The following is a 16,057-nucleotide window of genomic DNA, read 5'->3' on the forward strand; positions in this document are numbered from 1 at the left end:
AAAAATAGCACAAAGCTTTAATAACAAAGGCAAAAAGGAGAACAAGGATATAGATATTTTCCATATTGTTATCATTAGTAGGAATCTTATATAGGCACTAGATGGTGGCCCGATTCTAACGCATCGGGTATTCTAGAATATGCATGTCCACGTAGTATATTGGGCAGCCACGTACTATATTGCCCAGCCATGTACTATATTGCCCAGCCACGTAGTATATTGCCCAGCCACGTAGTATATTGCCCAGTCACGTAGTATATTGCCCAGCTACGTAGTATATTGCCCAGTCACGTAGTATATTGCCGAGCTACGTAGTATATTGCCCAGTCACATAGTATATTGCCCAGTGATGTAGTATATTGCCCAGCCACGTAGTATATTGCCCAGCTACGTAGTATATTGCCCAGCCACATAGTATATTGCCCAGTGATGTAGTATATTGCCCAGCCACGTAGTATATTGCCCAGCTACGTAGTATATTGCCGAGCTACGTAGTATATTGCCCAGTCACATAGTATATTGCCCAGTGATGTAGTATATTGCCCAGCCACGTAGTATATTGCCCAGCTACGTAGTATATTGCCCAGCCACATAGTATACTGCCCAGTGACGTAGTATATTGCCCAGCCAAAAAAGTATATTGCCCAGTGACGTAGTATACAGCACAGACACGTAGTATATTGCCCAGTCACGTAGTATACAGCACACACACGTAGTATACTGCCCATAAAATACTAACAGCACTGAGTAAATAAGATGAATGCTACTGTGTCCTGAGGTCGCAGCATGTCTGCCGTGCACACCGTGCAGCCTGGAGATGCCGCCAGGGGCGGAGCGTTCCCGGACACGTGCTCCACACCGGGGGTCCCGGGATAACACGGCCGCGCTTCCCCATGCTGGATGAGAGGAGCGCCCCCTGCCGGCGGCTGCTGGCAGTGGAGGCTCCAGTTCAGCACATGTAGTGCTCTTACCGTTACCGGAGCGTGTATTCCTTCGCAGAAGATGGCGGCACTGTGGCCGGTGCTACAGCTGCGGCCAGCGTGACGGCGCCCTGGGCCGAGAGGTACATAGAGCACCCGGTCTGACCCAGGGACACCGTGCAGGGCATCGCTCTCAAGTACGGGGTGACGGTAAGCAGGGGACGGTCCTGGGAGGCTGAAGGCGGTGTGCCAGGCTGGTGGGAGTGTGGAGCCCACCACCTGAGCTGTTTGCGGGCAGGAGACTGGCACTGCCGGGGTCTGCGGGGGGAGACCGGAGGGGAGTATGCGGGCGGCGGGCAGTGACTGCGGGGGAGTAGGGAGGGACTAATCAGACTGTGGCCATCGCTGATTGGTCGCGGCAGCCATGACAGGCAGCTGGCGCGACCAATCAGCGACTTGGATTCCATGACAGACAGAGGCCTTGACCAATGAATATCCGGGACAGACAGACGGAAGTACCCCTTAGACAATTATATATATAGATTGTGACGCTGAGTCACTACTCACAACCAAGCCTTGAGACAGGGTAGTCAAAAGATTTGGGGTCAGATGCCAAGAGAGTTCATCATAAACAGAGCGGTAACTACAATATGAGGTCAGAGTTCCAGGAAGGTAGCTGATCAAGACAAAGGGGGCTAGGCAAGCGAATGATCAAAATAAGGTTCCAGGAAGGTAGCTGATCAAGACAAAGGGGCTAGGCAAACGAATGGTCAAAGCAAGGTCCAAGGTCAGGCAACAAAGGATCATAAACCGAGCACTGAAGAGCAAGACACCCATACACCACCAAGCTAAAGCTACGACTAGAATTAATCAGACACTCACAGCCTGCTAAATATCCAGGTAATCACCCAGAACGGGAGATACCTGCAGGTAGCCCAGCACGCCCCTGACCTGATTGGCGGTTGGACTGTCATTCACAATACTGACAGCTCAGCACAACCTGATTCTATATGGTGACTGATCTGTCACGCACTTTGTCCAGGACACGGTGGTGGAATCGTGACAGGAATCATGGTGAGCATGGACAAGTACTGGGTGTATTGGAGGTTTTCCTACAATACTGTATAAAGATATTATAAACCTCTAATAAAATCAGCTCATATAATGGATTTCTGAATATGCTCTGATTTCTATCACAACATACTTTCAAAATTGCACAACCAAGTGTTGATCTGCAGGGGAAAGATGTGTGACTAAGAATGTTACTTTCAATTTTTATTTAAAGTGGTCTTCCGATTACAGCAAGCCCTTGTCCCCAAGCGTAGTTTGAAAAACAAACAAATTGTCCTTTACTCACCCTCCACAGGTCCAGTGCTGAGTCTCAGCGGCAGCTCCCAGTGTCTGTTAGTGTCACATTGATAACGCTGCAGCCAATTAGTGAGCTCAGTAGCCCAGAGCGGCTTGTGACGATTACTTGGGCAGATCTGCTGAGTTTGCTTAGTGGCCGCAGCGCTATCAAGGTAACGTCAGTGCTGCAGACAACAAAAGATATCGGCAGCAGCTGCGGAGACTAGACACTCAGCATTGGACCTTGGAAGGGTGAATAATGTAAGTTTGGTTGTTTTCTTAAATGCAAACTGTGCCTGGAGAGATAGGTGTTCTGAAAGCAGAAAATCCCTTTATACTGTGCAAAAAAAATGTTGGCTGTTGTAATATTTGATATCTTTATGATATGGTTTTCAGTGTTTGCTTTTCATCTTTGTGCAACAGGTGCCTTTTTCTCACAAAGAGTTTATCTCCAAGGCAAAGCTCTTGACTTAGAGATTTGGGACACTGCTGGCCAGGAGCGATACCACAGTGTGTGCCATCTCTACTACCGTGGTGCCAGTGCAGCTTTGCTGGTTTATGACATTAGTTCCAAGGTAAGTCGGCACTTAGTGACATTTATGTAATGAGCGCTGCCAGAATATAAACCATAATAAACCTTTTGAGGGACAATGCACTGTTTTTGTGAAATTTTATTGAGGATTCTTCTTTCCTCCAACATCAAGAGTTGGGGGCAGCGTCTCTAATCCCCCAAAACACATAAGTTAAAAGGGTATTCCCATCGCCAAGATCCTATCCCAATATGTAGTAGAGATAATATTAGGGAATACTTCTAGTTAGAAATGTAGTGTAGTTCTTCTGATTCACTATGTCACTTAGCGCATGAGCTGGGCATTGCAGTAGCTTAGGTATCCATGGTCACAACCACTAACCACTAACTAACTGTCACTAAATGAGTGGTTGTAACCATAGATACCTGCAATGCCCTGCACATGGGGTAAGCGATTCAGCGAATCAGAAGAACTGTACAACATTTCTAATTGGAGGTATTTGCTAATATTATTATTACACCTACTGCATACTGGGAATACCCCTTTAAATTACCAATCCTGCAGAAATCAGCAAGTTTACTCTAATGTGTACGGATACATTTCAGGTATGTCCACACGTTTAGTATTTGCAGCAGATTTTTCTGCTGTAAAAACCAGATTATTGACAGTGAAAACATTTGGTAAAATATGAACAGTTTTGAGGCATTTTTACTTGTTTTTTTCCCTCCTCATTTGAATGGGTGAAAAAAGGCTGCAAAAATACTGCAAGAATTGAACAAGTCACTAATCATAACTAAACCTACAAAATAATTTTCGTTTCCTGTGCTGGACAATTTCCCAATATAACAGTACAATAATACTTTGCAAGTGTGGAAAGTGCTGGCAAAGGTCACTGTATTACATCAAGTATATAGTTAGAACGATGGATCCTTTGTAAGATTAGGTAAAGCATCTACAGCGCGGCTGAAGCTTCACATACAATTCCTTTGGTCAATGTCATAAAAATAATCCTTAGTATTACAATACCATAACGTTTCAAGCCAAAATCACAAGTAGATCTAATCTAGTAGACAGAAGTATCAGTCTTTCCTTTTTATTTCCCATTTCTTTTGAATCCACATTGCCGAGCCTGAAAAAAAAAGAAGAAAACATCCAGGCCCCTTCCTGGGACTAATGTGTCCAATCCTGGTCCCCTTCCTGAGAATAATGTGTCCAATCCTGGTCCCCTTCCTGGGTAAATGTGTCCCATCCTGGTCCCCATTCTGCAAATAATGTGTCCCATCCTGGTCCCTTTCCTGGGAATAATGTGTCCCATCCTGGTCCCCTTCCTGAAAATAATGTGACCCATCCTGGGACCTTTCCTGGGAATAATGTGTCCCATCCTAGTCCCTTTCCTGGGAATAATGTATCACATCCTGGTCCCCTTCCTGGGAATAATGTGTCCCATCCTGGTCCCTTTCCTGGGAATAATGTATCCCATCCTGGTCCCCATCCTGAAAATAATGTGTTCCATCCTGGGACCTGTCCTGGGAATAATGTGTCCCATCCTGGTCCCTTTCCTGGGAATAATGTATCCCATCCTGGTCCCCTTCCTGGGAATAATGTGTCCCATCCTGGTCCCTTTCCTGGGAATAATGTGTCCCATCCTGGTCCCTTTCCTGGGAATAATGTATCCCATCCTGGTCCCCTTCCTGAAAATAATGTGTTCCATCCTGGTCCCTTTCCTGGGAATAATGTATCCCATCCTGGTCCCCTTCCTGGGAATAATGTGTCCCATCCTGGTTCCTTTCCTGGGAATAATGTGTCCCATCCTGGTCCCTTTCCTAGGAATAATGTGTCCCATCCTGGTCCCCTTCCTGAAAATAATGTGTCCCATCCTGGTCCCTTTCCTGTGAATAATGTGTCCCATCCTAGTCCCTTTCCTGGGAGTAATGTGTCCCATCCTGGTCCCCTTCCTGGGAATAATGTGTCCCATCCTGGTTCCCATTCTGGTAATAATGTGCCCCATCCTGGTCCCCTTCTTGGGAATAATGTGACCCATCCTGGTCCCCTTCCTGGGAATAATGTGTCCCATCCTGGTCCACTTCCTGGGAATAATGTGTCCCATCCTGGTCCCCATTCTGGGAATAATGTGTCCCATCCTGGTCCCTTTCCTGGGAATACTAAATCCCATCCTTGTCCCCTTCCTGCGAATAATGGGTCTCATCCTGGCCCCTTCCTGGGAATAATGTGTCCCATCCTGGTCCCTTTCCTGTGAACAACGTGTCCTATCCTGGTCCCCTTCCTGGGAATAATAATAATGCGTCCCATCCTTGTCCCCTTCCTGCGAATAATGTGTCTCATCCTGGTCCCCTTCCTAGGAATAATGTGTCCCATCCTGGTCCCCTTCCTGGGAATAATGTGTCCCATCCTGGTCCCCTTCCTGTGAATAACGTGTCCCATCCTGGTCCCCTTCCTGGGAATAATAATAATGCGTCCCATCCTTGTCTCCTTCCTGCGAATAATGTGTCTCATCCTGGTCCCCTTCCTGGGAATAATGTGTCCCAGCCTGGTCCCCTTCCTGGGAATAATGTGTCCCATCCTGGTCCCCTCCCTGGGATTAATGTGTCCCATCCTGGGGTTAATGCGCCACATCCTTGGCCCCTTCCTGGGATAATGTGCCCTGTTCTCTCCCATGTCACGTCCAGTCCTCTCCTATATACGGCACGGGAGCAGGTAGCTGACTTAGGCGTTCACATCATGGCACGTGACGTCACTACCAACTCACAGGCACGCCGTCAGCTGCCCTTTTCTAATTGGCCAGTGGCATTTCAACTGAATGTGTATCCTCAAAACGTACATCCAGCAGAAACAGCACCTCTAGTACCCAGTGCTGCTGCACCAGCGATATGTGCACCCCTAGACATCTGTTAATGGATGCAACAAAGAGAAAAAAATCCTAGAAGTAATACCAGAGGAATATTGTAGTGAAGTAACATATCAATCAACATAAGAATATAATAGTGTGCATTCTGGCAGCCAAGAAGAATGAGGCTCACCCACCAAACATACCCGACACGCATTTCACGAATGCTTCCTCAGTGGTTATGGAGAGCCCCTCTAGGACCGTGGGGTACTCGGAACCGGGCCGGTTCTTAAAGGGCTGTGTCAGTGGCAGTGACCCGGTCCGTGGCCCTGAGCGTCCAATAAAAGGGGTTGAAGTAAATAGGAAATAAAGTTTATAAAGTAATGTTGGTGACGCCACCTGTGGTATTCGGTCAGGGATGACCGGCGCTGCTTAAAGGGGTTCACTAGGGTGATGTTATGGCAGCAGAGATAGTATGGCTTCCCACAGGTGAAGCTGGGTCCCCAGGGCTCCCGGTGTAGTAAAGATGGTGTAGTGCCAGAAAGAACTAGGGGACACAAGGTTGAAGTCTCTTTACCTTTTTACTGGTGCAAGGCAGCCACAGTCCAGGGTACAGATCACAGGTGCTGGTATGGTCCGGCCAGCTTGGAAGCGATTCAAGAATCGCCCTAGCCAGGTAGGGGTTGGAAGCCTTCCTCTCTGTGCTGTGTTGTAGTCCCTTGCTGCCTTAGGCCTCACACAAGGTCCTCACTTTCTCTCTGTCCCCCTTGTTGGTAGGACACGACCCGCATGGCAGGCAGCGCAAACCTTTTTACAGGGGTCTCTCAGGATGACTCCAGGCTCTATGTGCTGCTGTGCCATCAGGTGTTAAAGGTGGGCAGGCGACCTGCAATCTGCTGTCTGCCGGTTTCTGCCGTTGAGCATAGGGTTACCCCCACAACCTCGGAATTCTGCGCTTCAGCGCGGAGGAAGCTCAGTCTCAGCTTCCCTCCAGATTTTTACTTCTCCTGTGCTTCTCTTCCCCTTTCAGTCTCCTACAGACTGCTCTGTTTCTCTCCCCTTCCAGGAGCTGCAGAACAACTCGTCTGCACGGCCTCAGCTTTCCACTCTCAGACTCTCTCTGTCTGCTTCCTCTCTCTTCACTCTCCTCTCACAGACTAACCAACTCCTCCCACAAGCCAGAATATATAGGGAAGTTCCCCTGAATCCGGGTCTCGAGCTCCCCCCCCCCCCCGGCCTGGAGTCAGAACAGTGGTGCATGTACTTGTTACCTGCTAAAGGGATCCTTCCTCGCTTCCAAGCATGGCATCACCCTCCCCGTGAGGAAGGCAATACCACTGTAACAACCGGTTACCTGGGGTGTTACAGTTACATAATTGGGAACAAGCATTCATAACCCCTTCTCGACAAGGACTGTACATGTACGGCGCAAGTCAGAAGTGGGTGTATGGAGCGGGCTTATGGTGTGAGCCCGCCCCATACCTGGAAGATCATGGCTATGTGTAACAGCCAGGACCTGCCTCTAACAATCGTAAGTCCTGGCTGTAACACACATCGGCAGTTAATACAGCATTTAACACACACTGCAATGGGGACGTGTCATTTCACGGGCTCATTGGCGCGCCCGTGACGTGATCGCGGATTGCCAATGGATTGCTATGACAGCCAGGGGTCTGCTGACGACTTGTCATCAATAGAGTTGTCCAGTCCAAATTGATGTCTGCAGTCGCTGTGTGTTACCACACTTATGAGCCCCCCCAGTGCGCGCATCATGCACTGCAGGGACTCGCCAGTATCTGAGCCAAGACCGGAGGGTATATATGCATTATAAGACAAAAAGAAAAAATTGTTCCAGCTTCTTAATGAAATGTATAAACTTTGTCACAGCTGTGACAAAGACCGCTGTGTCGAAACGCGTCGCTCACTTCACATGTGCTATGGTGTTGCCCCAGGAGTTACTTCCATTTTAATATGTTGGATTAAAGTTTATACATTTTATTAAGAAGCTGGAACAATTTTTTCTTTTTGTCTTGGAATCCTATCACGTCTCATCAGGACGCAGTTCCGCGCCTCTTTCATTCATCGGTGAACTGGCTTTTTTTGTCTTTTATATGCATTATACACAGTCCCAGCCAGAGCCCGTCGAGTGGGCACAGCCTCGCTCCATTAGATGATCGCACCTTCAAGTCCCCTAAGGTGACTAACAAAAGCAAAAAGTGAAAAGTAAAAGCAGGTTTTATAAAATGCGCCCCTGTTTCTCCCCCCCATTAAAAATGGCTATAAAAAAATGCACATATTGCCACTTTCAGAAAAGTCAGAGCTACGAACATATATAAAAAAATAACCCTATTGGAAAATACCATAAACTTAAAAAAAACCACAATTCCGCAAAAAATGCTGTAACAAGCGACCAAAATATCACCTAAAAACGTTGTCTCATCCCACAAAAAATAAGCCATCACACAGCTCCATCAGCCAAAAAATAAAAACCCTACAGGTCTCAGAAAATGGTGACACAACCCCCCAAAAAAATGTTTTGTTAGCAAACTTCTTTTTTTTCCACCACTAAAATAATACAATTGAACATGTTTGTTATCGTTACAATCATACTGATGAGCAGAATCATATTGCCTGGCCATTTTTACGACAAAATACATGCCAGAAAAACAATTTCCACAAAACAAGCCGAGTTTCAAAAGTATTTTGCCATGTAAAAAATGTTATCAGGTCAAATTATCTTTTGCGCAGCGTAAAAAATCGTTCTGAAATGTGCATTTTTTTTGTAGAATCTTGACTCGCACTGCCCAGAACTGCGCACTAAGCAGTCTATTACAGGTGGCTCAGTGCACATCGCTTACTTTGGTCTGCCTGTGTAAACAACCGATGATCGGTAAAAGTTTACCAATTGGAGATCGTATCGTGCCGCCGGTCGGTCTGTGTAAATGGACCATTAGTTGACACCAAAAATGGCAAAACCTTCTTGATAAATATTATCTAAGTGAAGAAACATTGTCCTGCATCAAAAATGTCCAAAGCAATGGCATGGGGAGGGAGCACAGTTGTAAGTCTGGAGAACGCGTCCCATACCTTTCATGTGCTGCGGAGATGTGGTTCAGACTTGCCACTGTGACAGTCATCATGAATGCAGCAGGACCGTAAAGCCGTCTCAGTGGAGAACACAATGGGAGGCAAACAAAGGACAAGGAAGCGTGACAATACATGACAAATGGATAGTCGTTAGTGATGAGCGAATGTGCTCAGATAGGGTGTTACCCGAACATGCGCGTGTACTGTTTGCTCGCCGCAGCACATGCAGGGATTGCCCGTCGATCATCCGTGAGACATGGAGGTGTGGGGGCTTGAACATATTATTAGAGCACGCGGAAGACACTCGGTTAGCACCTGAGCATGGATGGATAACACCTTACCCCAGCACATTCACTCATCACTAATGGTCACTTTTGAATGCCAGGGTGGAGGGTTGCTCTGAAGCAAAATTGGGGGAAGATTTGCTTAGCACATAGACGAAAACAGACATGCAAATTGTAGGAAAGAAAAATACTAGGCCTGCACAGGTGAGGGTAGGTCTTCTTGAATCTCATGATCATCTACCATGTTCTGTTTTGATATCCTCTGTTGTCCTTATTGACATTTATTCTCTTTTGGCCTTAGGAGACTTTCACCAGAGCTCAACTTTGGCTTCAGGAGCTGCAGAAATATGTCTGCAGTGGAGAGATGGTCATCGCATTAGTTGGAAATAAAAGTGACCTTCAAGATGACAGAAAGGTTTCAGCAGAGGTACAGCAGGATCCCGTAATGTCTCTTTATCGTAAGGTTACTTCTTACACTGTCACATTCACCTGTAAAGGAAGGCGTGAAAAGTGCTTAAATGCTTTAGTGCATTCAATGAATCGAAGATCTGTTTGTCGCTGGTGTCACCACATGTCTAAGGACGTTCCTCCAGTTTGGAGGCCTTTACAAGGAGAGGGAACTGGGCATGTTCATGTATATGTACACACAATTCATTGCCAACGGTAGAAGGAAGGAAGGCAAAAAACATTATTGCTCAGATATCAAAGCAAGTCTGGAGTCAGAATACACAGAAGGTTATTACCCAGCACCAAGGGTGGACACAGAGAGAAGAGAGCCTCTGTGCAAGTATATGGGACCTTTACAGTCCATAAAGCACATAATGCTGGCCTTTACCTACAGGGCACCTGTTGTATCAATGGTATGAGTACCCAATGGTATGAGTGCCTCTGCCCAGCACTTCTCAGTTTCCTTAAAGTAAAATATTGTAATACAGCCACATTGATTTAGAGAGCAGCACAGAGCAGCAACAGGGTATACAGAGCCATATTCGTCAGATCACACTGATTTTTTTTTTTTTTTTTTTTGGGGGGGGCAGTTTTATAGGCTTCTACCTGCCTAAAGAGTATTTCAATGCGTTTTTCACTAGTTGGGTAAGCCGTACTGTGCACGTCATATACTTGGAGTATATAATGAATACAACCAGCAGGTGGCAGCACAGAGGCTTTCTGGTCTTTTAGGCCATTTTCACAGCAAGTAAAACTAGATTTTTCTATTTTATTTTTATTTTTGTAACGTTATTGCAGTTTGGACACACTTGTCAATAAAAATTGCACCGTATTAAATTCATACAAAAAAACATATATATTTTTTGTTTCAGTTCTGGTGCAGTTGTTCCTAGACATTTTTAATACAAAACTAAACTGTAGCACCACATCAACTTTGCATTAATGATGTCCGTATGGAAAATATAAGCAAAAACACACAAAAAATGTTTTCCACTATTTATTTTACTCATTTAAATAGCGGCATTAATTCCACAGCACTTTACAGACATCACCATCACTGTCCCCATTGGGGCACACAATAAAAATTCATATACATCTAAACTCCTTGCAGATGTTGTCCTTGGTGGGACTTGTACTCAGGACCTCAGAGCTGCAGTGCTGCCCAATATGGCATATTATAATTTTTAAACAGTTAACATCACCAAGAAAATTGGGTAACGCTCAATTTTCTTATTAAAAGCCGCACACCTCTCATTAAATATGGTGGATTTTGGACTATTATAAAATCTATGAGTAGGAACATATTTGACACAAAGTTTGTGCTGTTTTTTTGCTTTCAGACTTCACAAATCTATCCCTATCCATGTGTTATAGACTATCCAGTAGCCAATCTGCAATATAATACCGTAACAGCGTTGTAGATGAGATTCTACCTGTGACAAGCCTGTTGAGCACTTTATGACTTTAGGAAACTTTTTGAAACTTTTGAAATAATATGAAAATTTTGGGGTTAAGTTTGAGCCCAAAATGGACGCAAACTGGTTAAAAAACATTTGCTTGTCTGTCCAGACCCCTGATTAATAAGTTATCAAGTGAGATACGTGACTACTTTGAATCCATATAATGATCCAGCAGCGTCACATACATTACGATGAAAGGTTATTGCTGGGGAAGAGATCGAAGAGCAAACTGGCAGGAGATTTTGTATCCCCATCTAGGGTTTTCTTTACCGTGTACATACAATGCATCAGGCCGCGGCTGCACAAAGAGGATTGTGGCGCAAAAGTTTAAATTGAAACGATCACAAAACTGGAGTCCAACAACTTCAAGTGAATGTTCATTTTAATTTAGCAGGCACACGAAAACTGCACAGAAATACTCAGTGTACCCTAAGACAATCGCTTTAGCCTGAACATACTCTCAAAAGATATTGGGACATGAAATCAAAGCAAATATGCGATGCAAAAGTCAAATTCCAATCAGTAGGCAGAAATTGTGCCACTTTTTCGACATTGACCTTTTCCTATGAAATATTTACCTCTCAGGATGCAAAAGCTTTTGCTGAACAAAAACGACTTCTGTTCATGGAAACTTCTGCAAAGACGGGGCATGGTGTGAAAGAGGTTTTTCAAGCAGTAGGTGAGTTAACTTATTTTATGACTTCACAAACGTGTACGTAGGCGATCCAAAATGTAAGATTTATCAACTGAGTTTTTAAAAAGTTCTATATACAGTACTGTGCAAAACGTTAATGCATGTGTGAAAAAATGTAAGAATGCTTTCAAATATAGAAGAGTTACCAGCAGTGGGGTAACTAGAGTGCGATGGGCTCCATGCAAAATTTGGACCTGGCCACCGCTCTCCCCCGCATTTAGTAAGATGTGTGGGCCCTCGTAGCGTTATAATTCCTATAAAGATACACATGTTGCCCCTACCCCTCTTCATTATGTAGTAATTTCTCCCATTCTGGGCCCCTTACAGTTATATACGTCCCCTCTTCTGGTATATATGCCCCGTCCTGGTATATATGTCTGTCACTCTCTGTGACCCTTCCTGGTATATATGTCCCTCACTCTGGGACCCTTCTTGGAATATATGCCCCCCATCCCGGTGTACATGTCCCCCCCTATTGGTATATTTGTGTTTCATCCTATTATATTTATCCCCCATCCTGGGTCCCTTCCTGATATGTATGTCCCACATCCTGGGCCTCTTCCTGGTATATACTGTATGACCACTACTTGATATATATGTCCCCCATCCTGGGCTCCTTCCTGGTATTTTGTCATGATTCCGCCAGGGTCTCCTTCTCTAACCCTAGTGCTAGGGGCACCCTAGCTTGTCCCACTTGGCCACGTACCTTGCCTTAGCTCTTGAATCCGCCTTCAGTCTGTACCCTTCCCCCACCCAGTCGAAGAGGGGAGTAGTAGTATACTGTAATACACCAACCAGACTAACAAGGTAATATGAACAGGGGTAACAGAAAATACCTTCATACAAATATACTCACACATGTAACAGAGGAATGCACCAGAGAGTGGATTAGGGGGTTAAACCAAAGTAGGAGAAGAAAGGGAATTATCACACACTCAAAACCTAGCAACAGTCTCATATAAATCCACCAAATGCCTTCCCCAGTAACAACCACCAACAACCTCCAGCCATGCAGCATAAGCTTGCTCTGACAATGAATGCTAGCCAGGGCCCAGAATATATATGAGATGGGAGTGGCTAACAGTGCACAGCTGAGAGCCTTAATGCAGGAAAGCTTCCAGGAGCTCTCAACTGAGCAGATTAACCCCTGCACTGCTAAAAGAAGCCTGCACCATTTTATATGATGGTGAAGTGATTCAGTGCAGGAGTAGGAGAAATCAGATGTTGCGGTCTTCTGGTTCCTCTCTGTTGCGTTAATCCCGTGACAGATATACTGTATGAGCCCCTTCTTAATATATATGTCCCTCATCCTGGTATATATATCTCCCATTCTGTGCCCCATTCTGGTATATATGTCCCCTTCCAGCTATATATGTCCCCCCATCCTGGTATATATGTCCTCTATCCTGGGACCCTTTCAAGTATTCATGTCCCCCATCCTGGTATATGCATGTGCTCCACCCTGGGCCCCTGCCTGGTATATATGTCCCCTGTTCTGCCTCTACATTAAAAAAAAAAGCATTTTACTTACCTTCCTCCGCTCCCATAACGTACGGCGTCCTATCTGCTACTGGCGCAGAGGCCAGCAGCTTATACCAACATGCCTGCTATGGCAACGCATGACGTCACTGCCATGTGACACCAATACCTGGCACGTCAATGTCAGTTGCCAGCCTCTGATTGGCTGGTGACGTTTATTATGACCTCGGATGCACATCCAGCTGAAGTAAGGACTGGGATCGTCGGACCTCCTTCCAGCACGGGCCTGATCGCGGTTCCACCTTCTGGATCTGTGGTTGTTATGCCCCTGGTTACTAACTTATTTTTATCAATTAACAAAAGACAAAGCAAATTACAAAATATTGATATGATTTAGATTTTTTGGGGGGAGTGACCACTCTGTTGCTTTCAAAATTGCAGCAATCCTAGGTACACTTGCACACAGTTTTTGAATGATTTCGGCAGGGAGGTTGTTTCCAGTGTTTTGGAGAACTAACCACAGATCTTCTGTGGATATAGACTTGAGCACATTTTTTGTCTCTTCATGTAATCGTAGACAGACTCGATGATGTTGAGATCAGGGTTCTTTGGGGGCCATATTATGACTTCCAGGACTCCTTCTTCTGTATGCTAAGGATAGTATTCTTAATGACATTACCTGTATATCTGGGGTCGATGTCATGCGGCAGAATACATTTGAATCTAATCAGATGCCTCCCTCATGTTATTGCATTCTGGATAAGTATCTGCCTGTATTTCTCAACTTTGAGGACACCATTAATCCTGACCAAATTTCCAAATCCATTTGCTGAATGCTGCCCCAAACTTGCAAGTATCCTCCACCAAGCTTCACTGCCCCATACAAATACTCATTATTGTACTGCTCTCTATCCCTTCTGCAAATGCACTGCCTTCTGTTACAGCCAAACATTTCACATTTTGTCTCATCAGTTCTGAGCATTTTCTGCCAGTTTCCTTCATACCAGTTATGTTTTTGTGTATAGTTGAGTCACTTGTTTCTATGGTTTTGGGTGGCAATTTGTCCATGAAGACCACTTCTGGTCAGACTTGTCCAAACAGTAGAGGGGTGTAACTGGGTCCTACTGGTTGCTGCCAGTCCTGAGCTGATGACTCAGCTGGGCATCTTCCAGTTTCGAAAGAGAAGTAAGCAAGGATGCCTTTTTGATTTGTTGCATGTAGGTTTCTAGGCTGACCACTTGATACTTATCCATCATACAATACCATCAAGGAGGCAATTGATTGGCTCCAGATTTATTCTGCAGCAGAACAACAACCCCAAACATACAGACCGTGTCATTGAGAACTATCTTCAGCATAAAAAAGAACAAGGAGTCCTGAGAGTGAGGATACTGCCCCCACAGAGCCCTGCACTCAACATTGAGTCTCTTTGGGATTACATAAAGAGATGAATTTGTGCCATCCTACATCCACAGAAGATCTGTGGTTAGTTCTCATAGATGTTTGGAACATCAAATATTGATTTCATTTGATTCCTCCTATGATCGTCCACTTTGCATTTCATTAGTTGATCCAAATAAACCATTAGCACTCTAATTTTTTCTAAAGCATCTTACTGTGCAGTTTTTGTTCCACCCCTGCCTAAAACTTTTGCACAGTACTGTATATAGGCAGTTGTTACTTTCAGAGCTTAAAGGGAATTTGTCACTTTAAAATTTGCCTATAAGCTAAGGCCACCGGCATCAGAGGCTTATCTACAGCATTCTGTAATGCTGTAGATAAGCCCCCAATGTATCCTGAAAGATAAGAAAAACAAGTTATATTATACTCACCCAGGGGCGGTCCCAGTGCGGTCCGGTCTGATGGGCGCCACCATCCGGGTCCAGCGCCTCCCATCTTCATACGATGACGTCCTCTTCTTTGCTTCCTGTTGAGGGCAGAGCAAAGTGCTGCAGTGCTCAGGTGCTGGGCCTCTCTGACCTTTCTGGGCGCCTGCACACTGCAGTACTTTGCTCTGCCCTCACCAGGTCAGACAAAGTACGCCTGTGCCGGAGCCGCGGCAGGAAGAAAAGAAGAGGACGTCATCGTATGAAGATAGGAGGCCCCTGACCGGACCGCGACGCCCATCGGACCAGACCGCAGCGGGACCACCCCTGGGTGAGTATAATATAACCTCTTTTTCTCATCTTTCAGGATACATCGGGGGCTTATCTACAGCATTCCAGAATGCTGTAGATAAGCCCCTGATGCCGGTGGGCTTAGCTTATAGGCGAACTTTGGGGTGACAGATTCCCTTTAACACGTGTAATATTAATAATTAGAATATATCATTTTTAGAAGTCTTTGCATTTTATCTTTGTACTCAGTTGTACATTGTGTGGGACCATTGTGGTGTGTAATGGAGTCAGTGATAAGATAGATGTTCGTTCCTCGGGGAAGCTATATCTCTAATCTTAAGCTCCATCATTCACTTCTCCACTTTCTATGTCTCTGCACAGGATGTCTTCATACATTACACGCCAAGTACATCCTTTACACTCCCCTGTTTTCTGTGATGTTACCACTTAATGCACATTCATATTTAATGGTCGGATGCCTCCTGTAAATCTTACTGATCCAAGTCCTCTATTATCTACCTGCAGCCAGTGAACTACTGACTTTGGAGCAACAAAAAGAGGACAAGCGGCACCGAAGGGACTCCCACATTACTCTCGTCGAAACACATCCCCCCGGCATAAGGCAAAGATGCTGTGACTTCCAGTAGAGAGGCAGAAGCAGCAACATATGAGTCAGATTGTATCTGTAGCCAAGTCAAGTATTAAAGAATACATGTATATAATATTATTACTAAAAAGAAGAAGCCAGAACATAAAGTCTAATTTCTAAGGAATATAAGAGATTAAATAATAAAACATCTCAACTAATGTGCAGCAGAGAACCCATAGTGCCATTAAAACCTGTCTT

The 16,057-nt window shown here is 45.1% G+C and overlaps 1 protein-coding gene across 5 annotated transcripts in view; it reads left to right on the plus strand.

The window, feature by feature from the left end:
- RAB17 (RAB17, member RAS oncogene family) overlaps positions 1–15,997 on the plus strand; it is an 89,623-nt gene extending 73,626 nt beyond the window's left edge. For all 5 annotated transcript variants that reach the window (XM_077272334.1, XM_077272337.1, XM_077272335.1 and 2 more), the window contains 4 exons: positions 2,691–2,842; positions 9,315–9,440; positions 11,506–11,599; positions 15,736–15,997. In XM_077272334.1, coding sequence (XP_077128449.1) covers positions 2,691–2,842; positions 9,315–9,440; positions 11,506–11,599; positions 15,736–15,857 — 494 coding nt within the window. In that variant the 3' untranslated portion in view covers positions 15,858–15,997. The remainder of the gene's footprint in view (positions 1–2,690; positions 2,843–9,314; positions 9,441–11,505; positions 11,600–15,735) is intronic.
- Positions 15,998–16,057: the final 60 nt, after the last annotated feature.

Source organism: Ranitomeya variabilis, chromosome 7 (assembly GCF_051348905.1).
Source record: "Ranitomeya variabilis isolate aRanVar5 chromosome 7, aRanVar5.hap1, whole genome shotgun sequence".
Lineage (NCBI taxonomy): Eukaryota > Metazoa > Chordata > Amphibia > Anura > Dendrobatidae > Ranitomeya > Ranitomeya variabilis.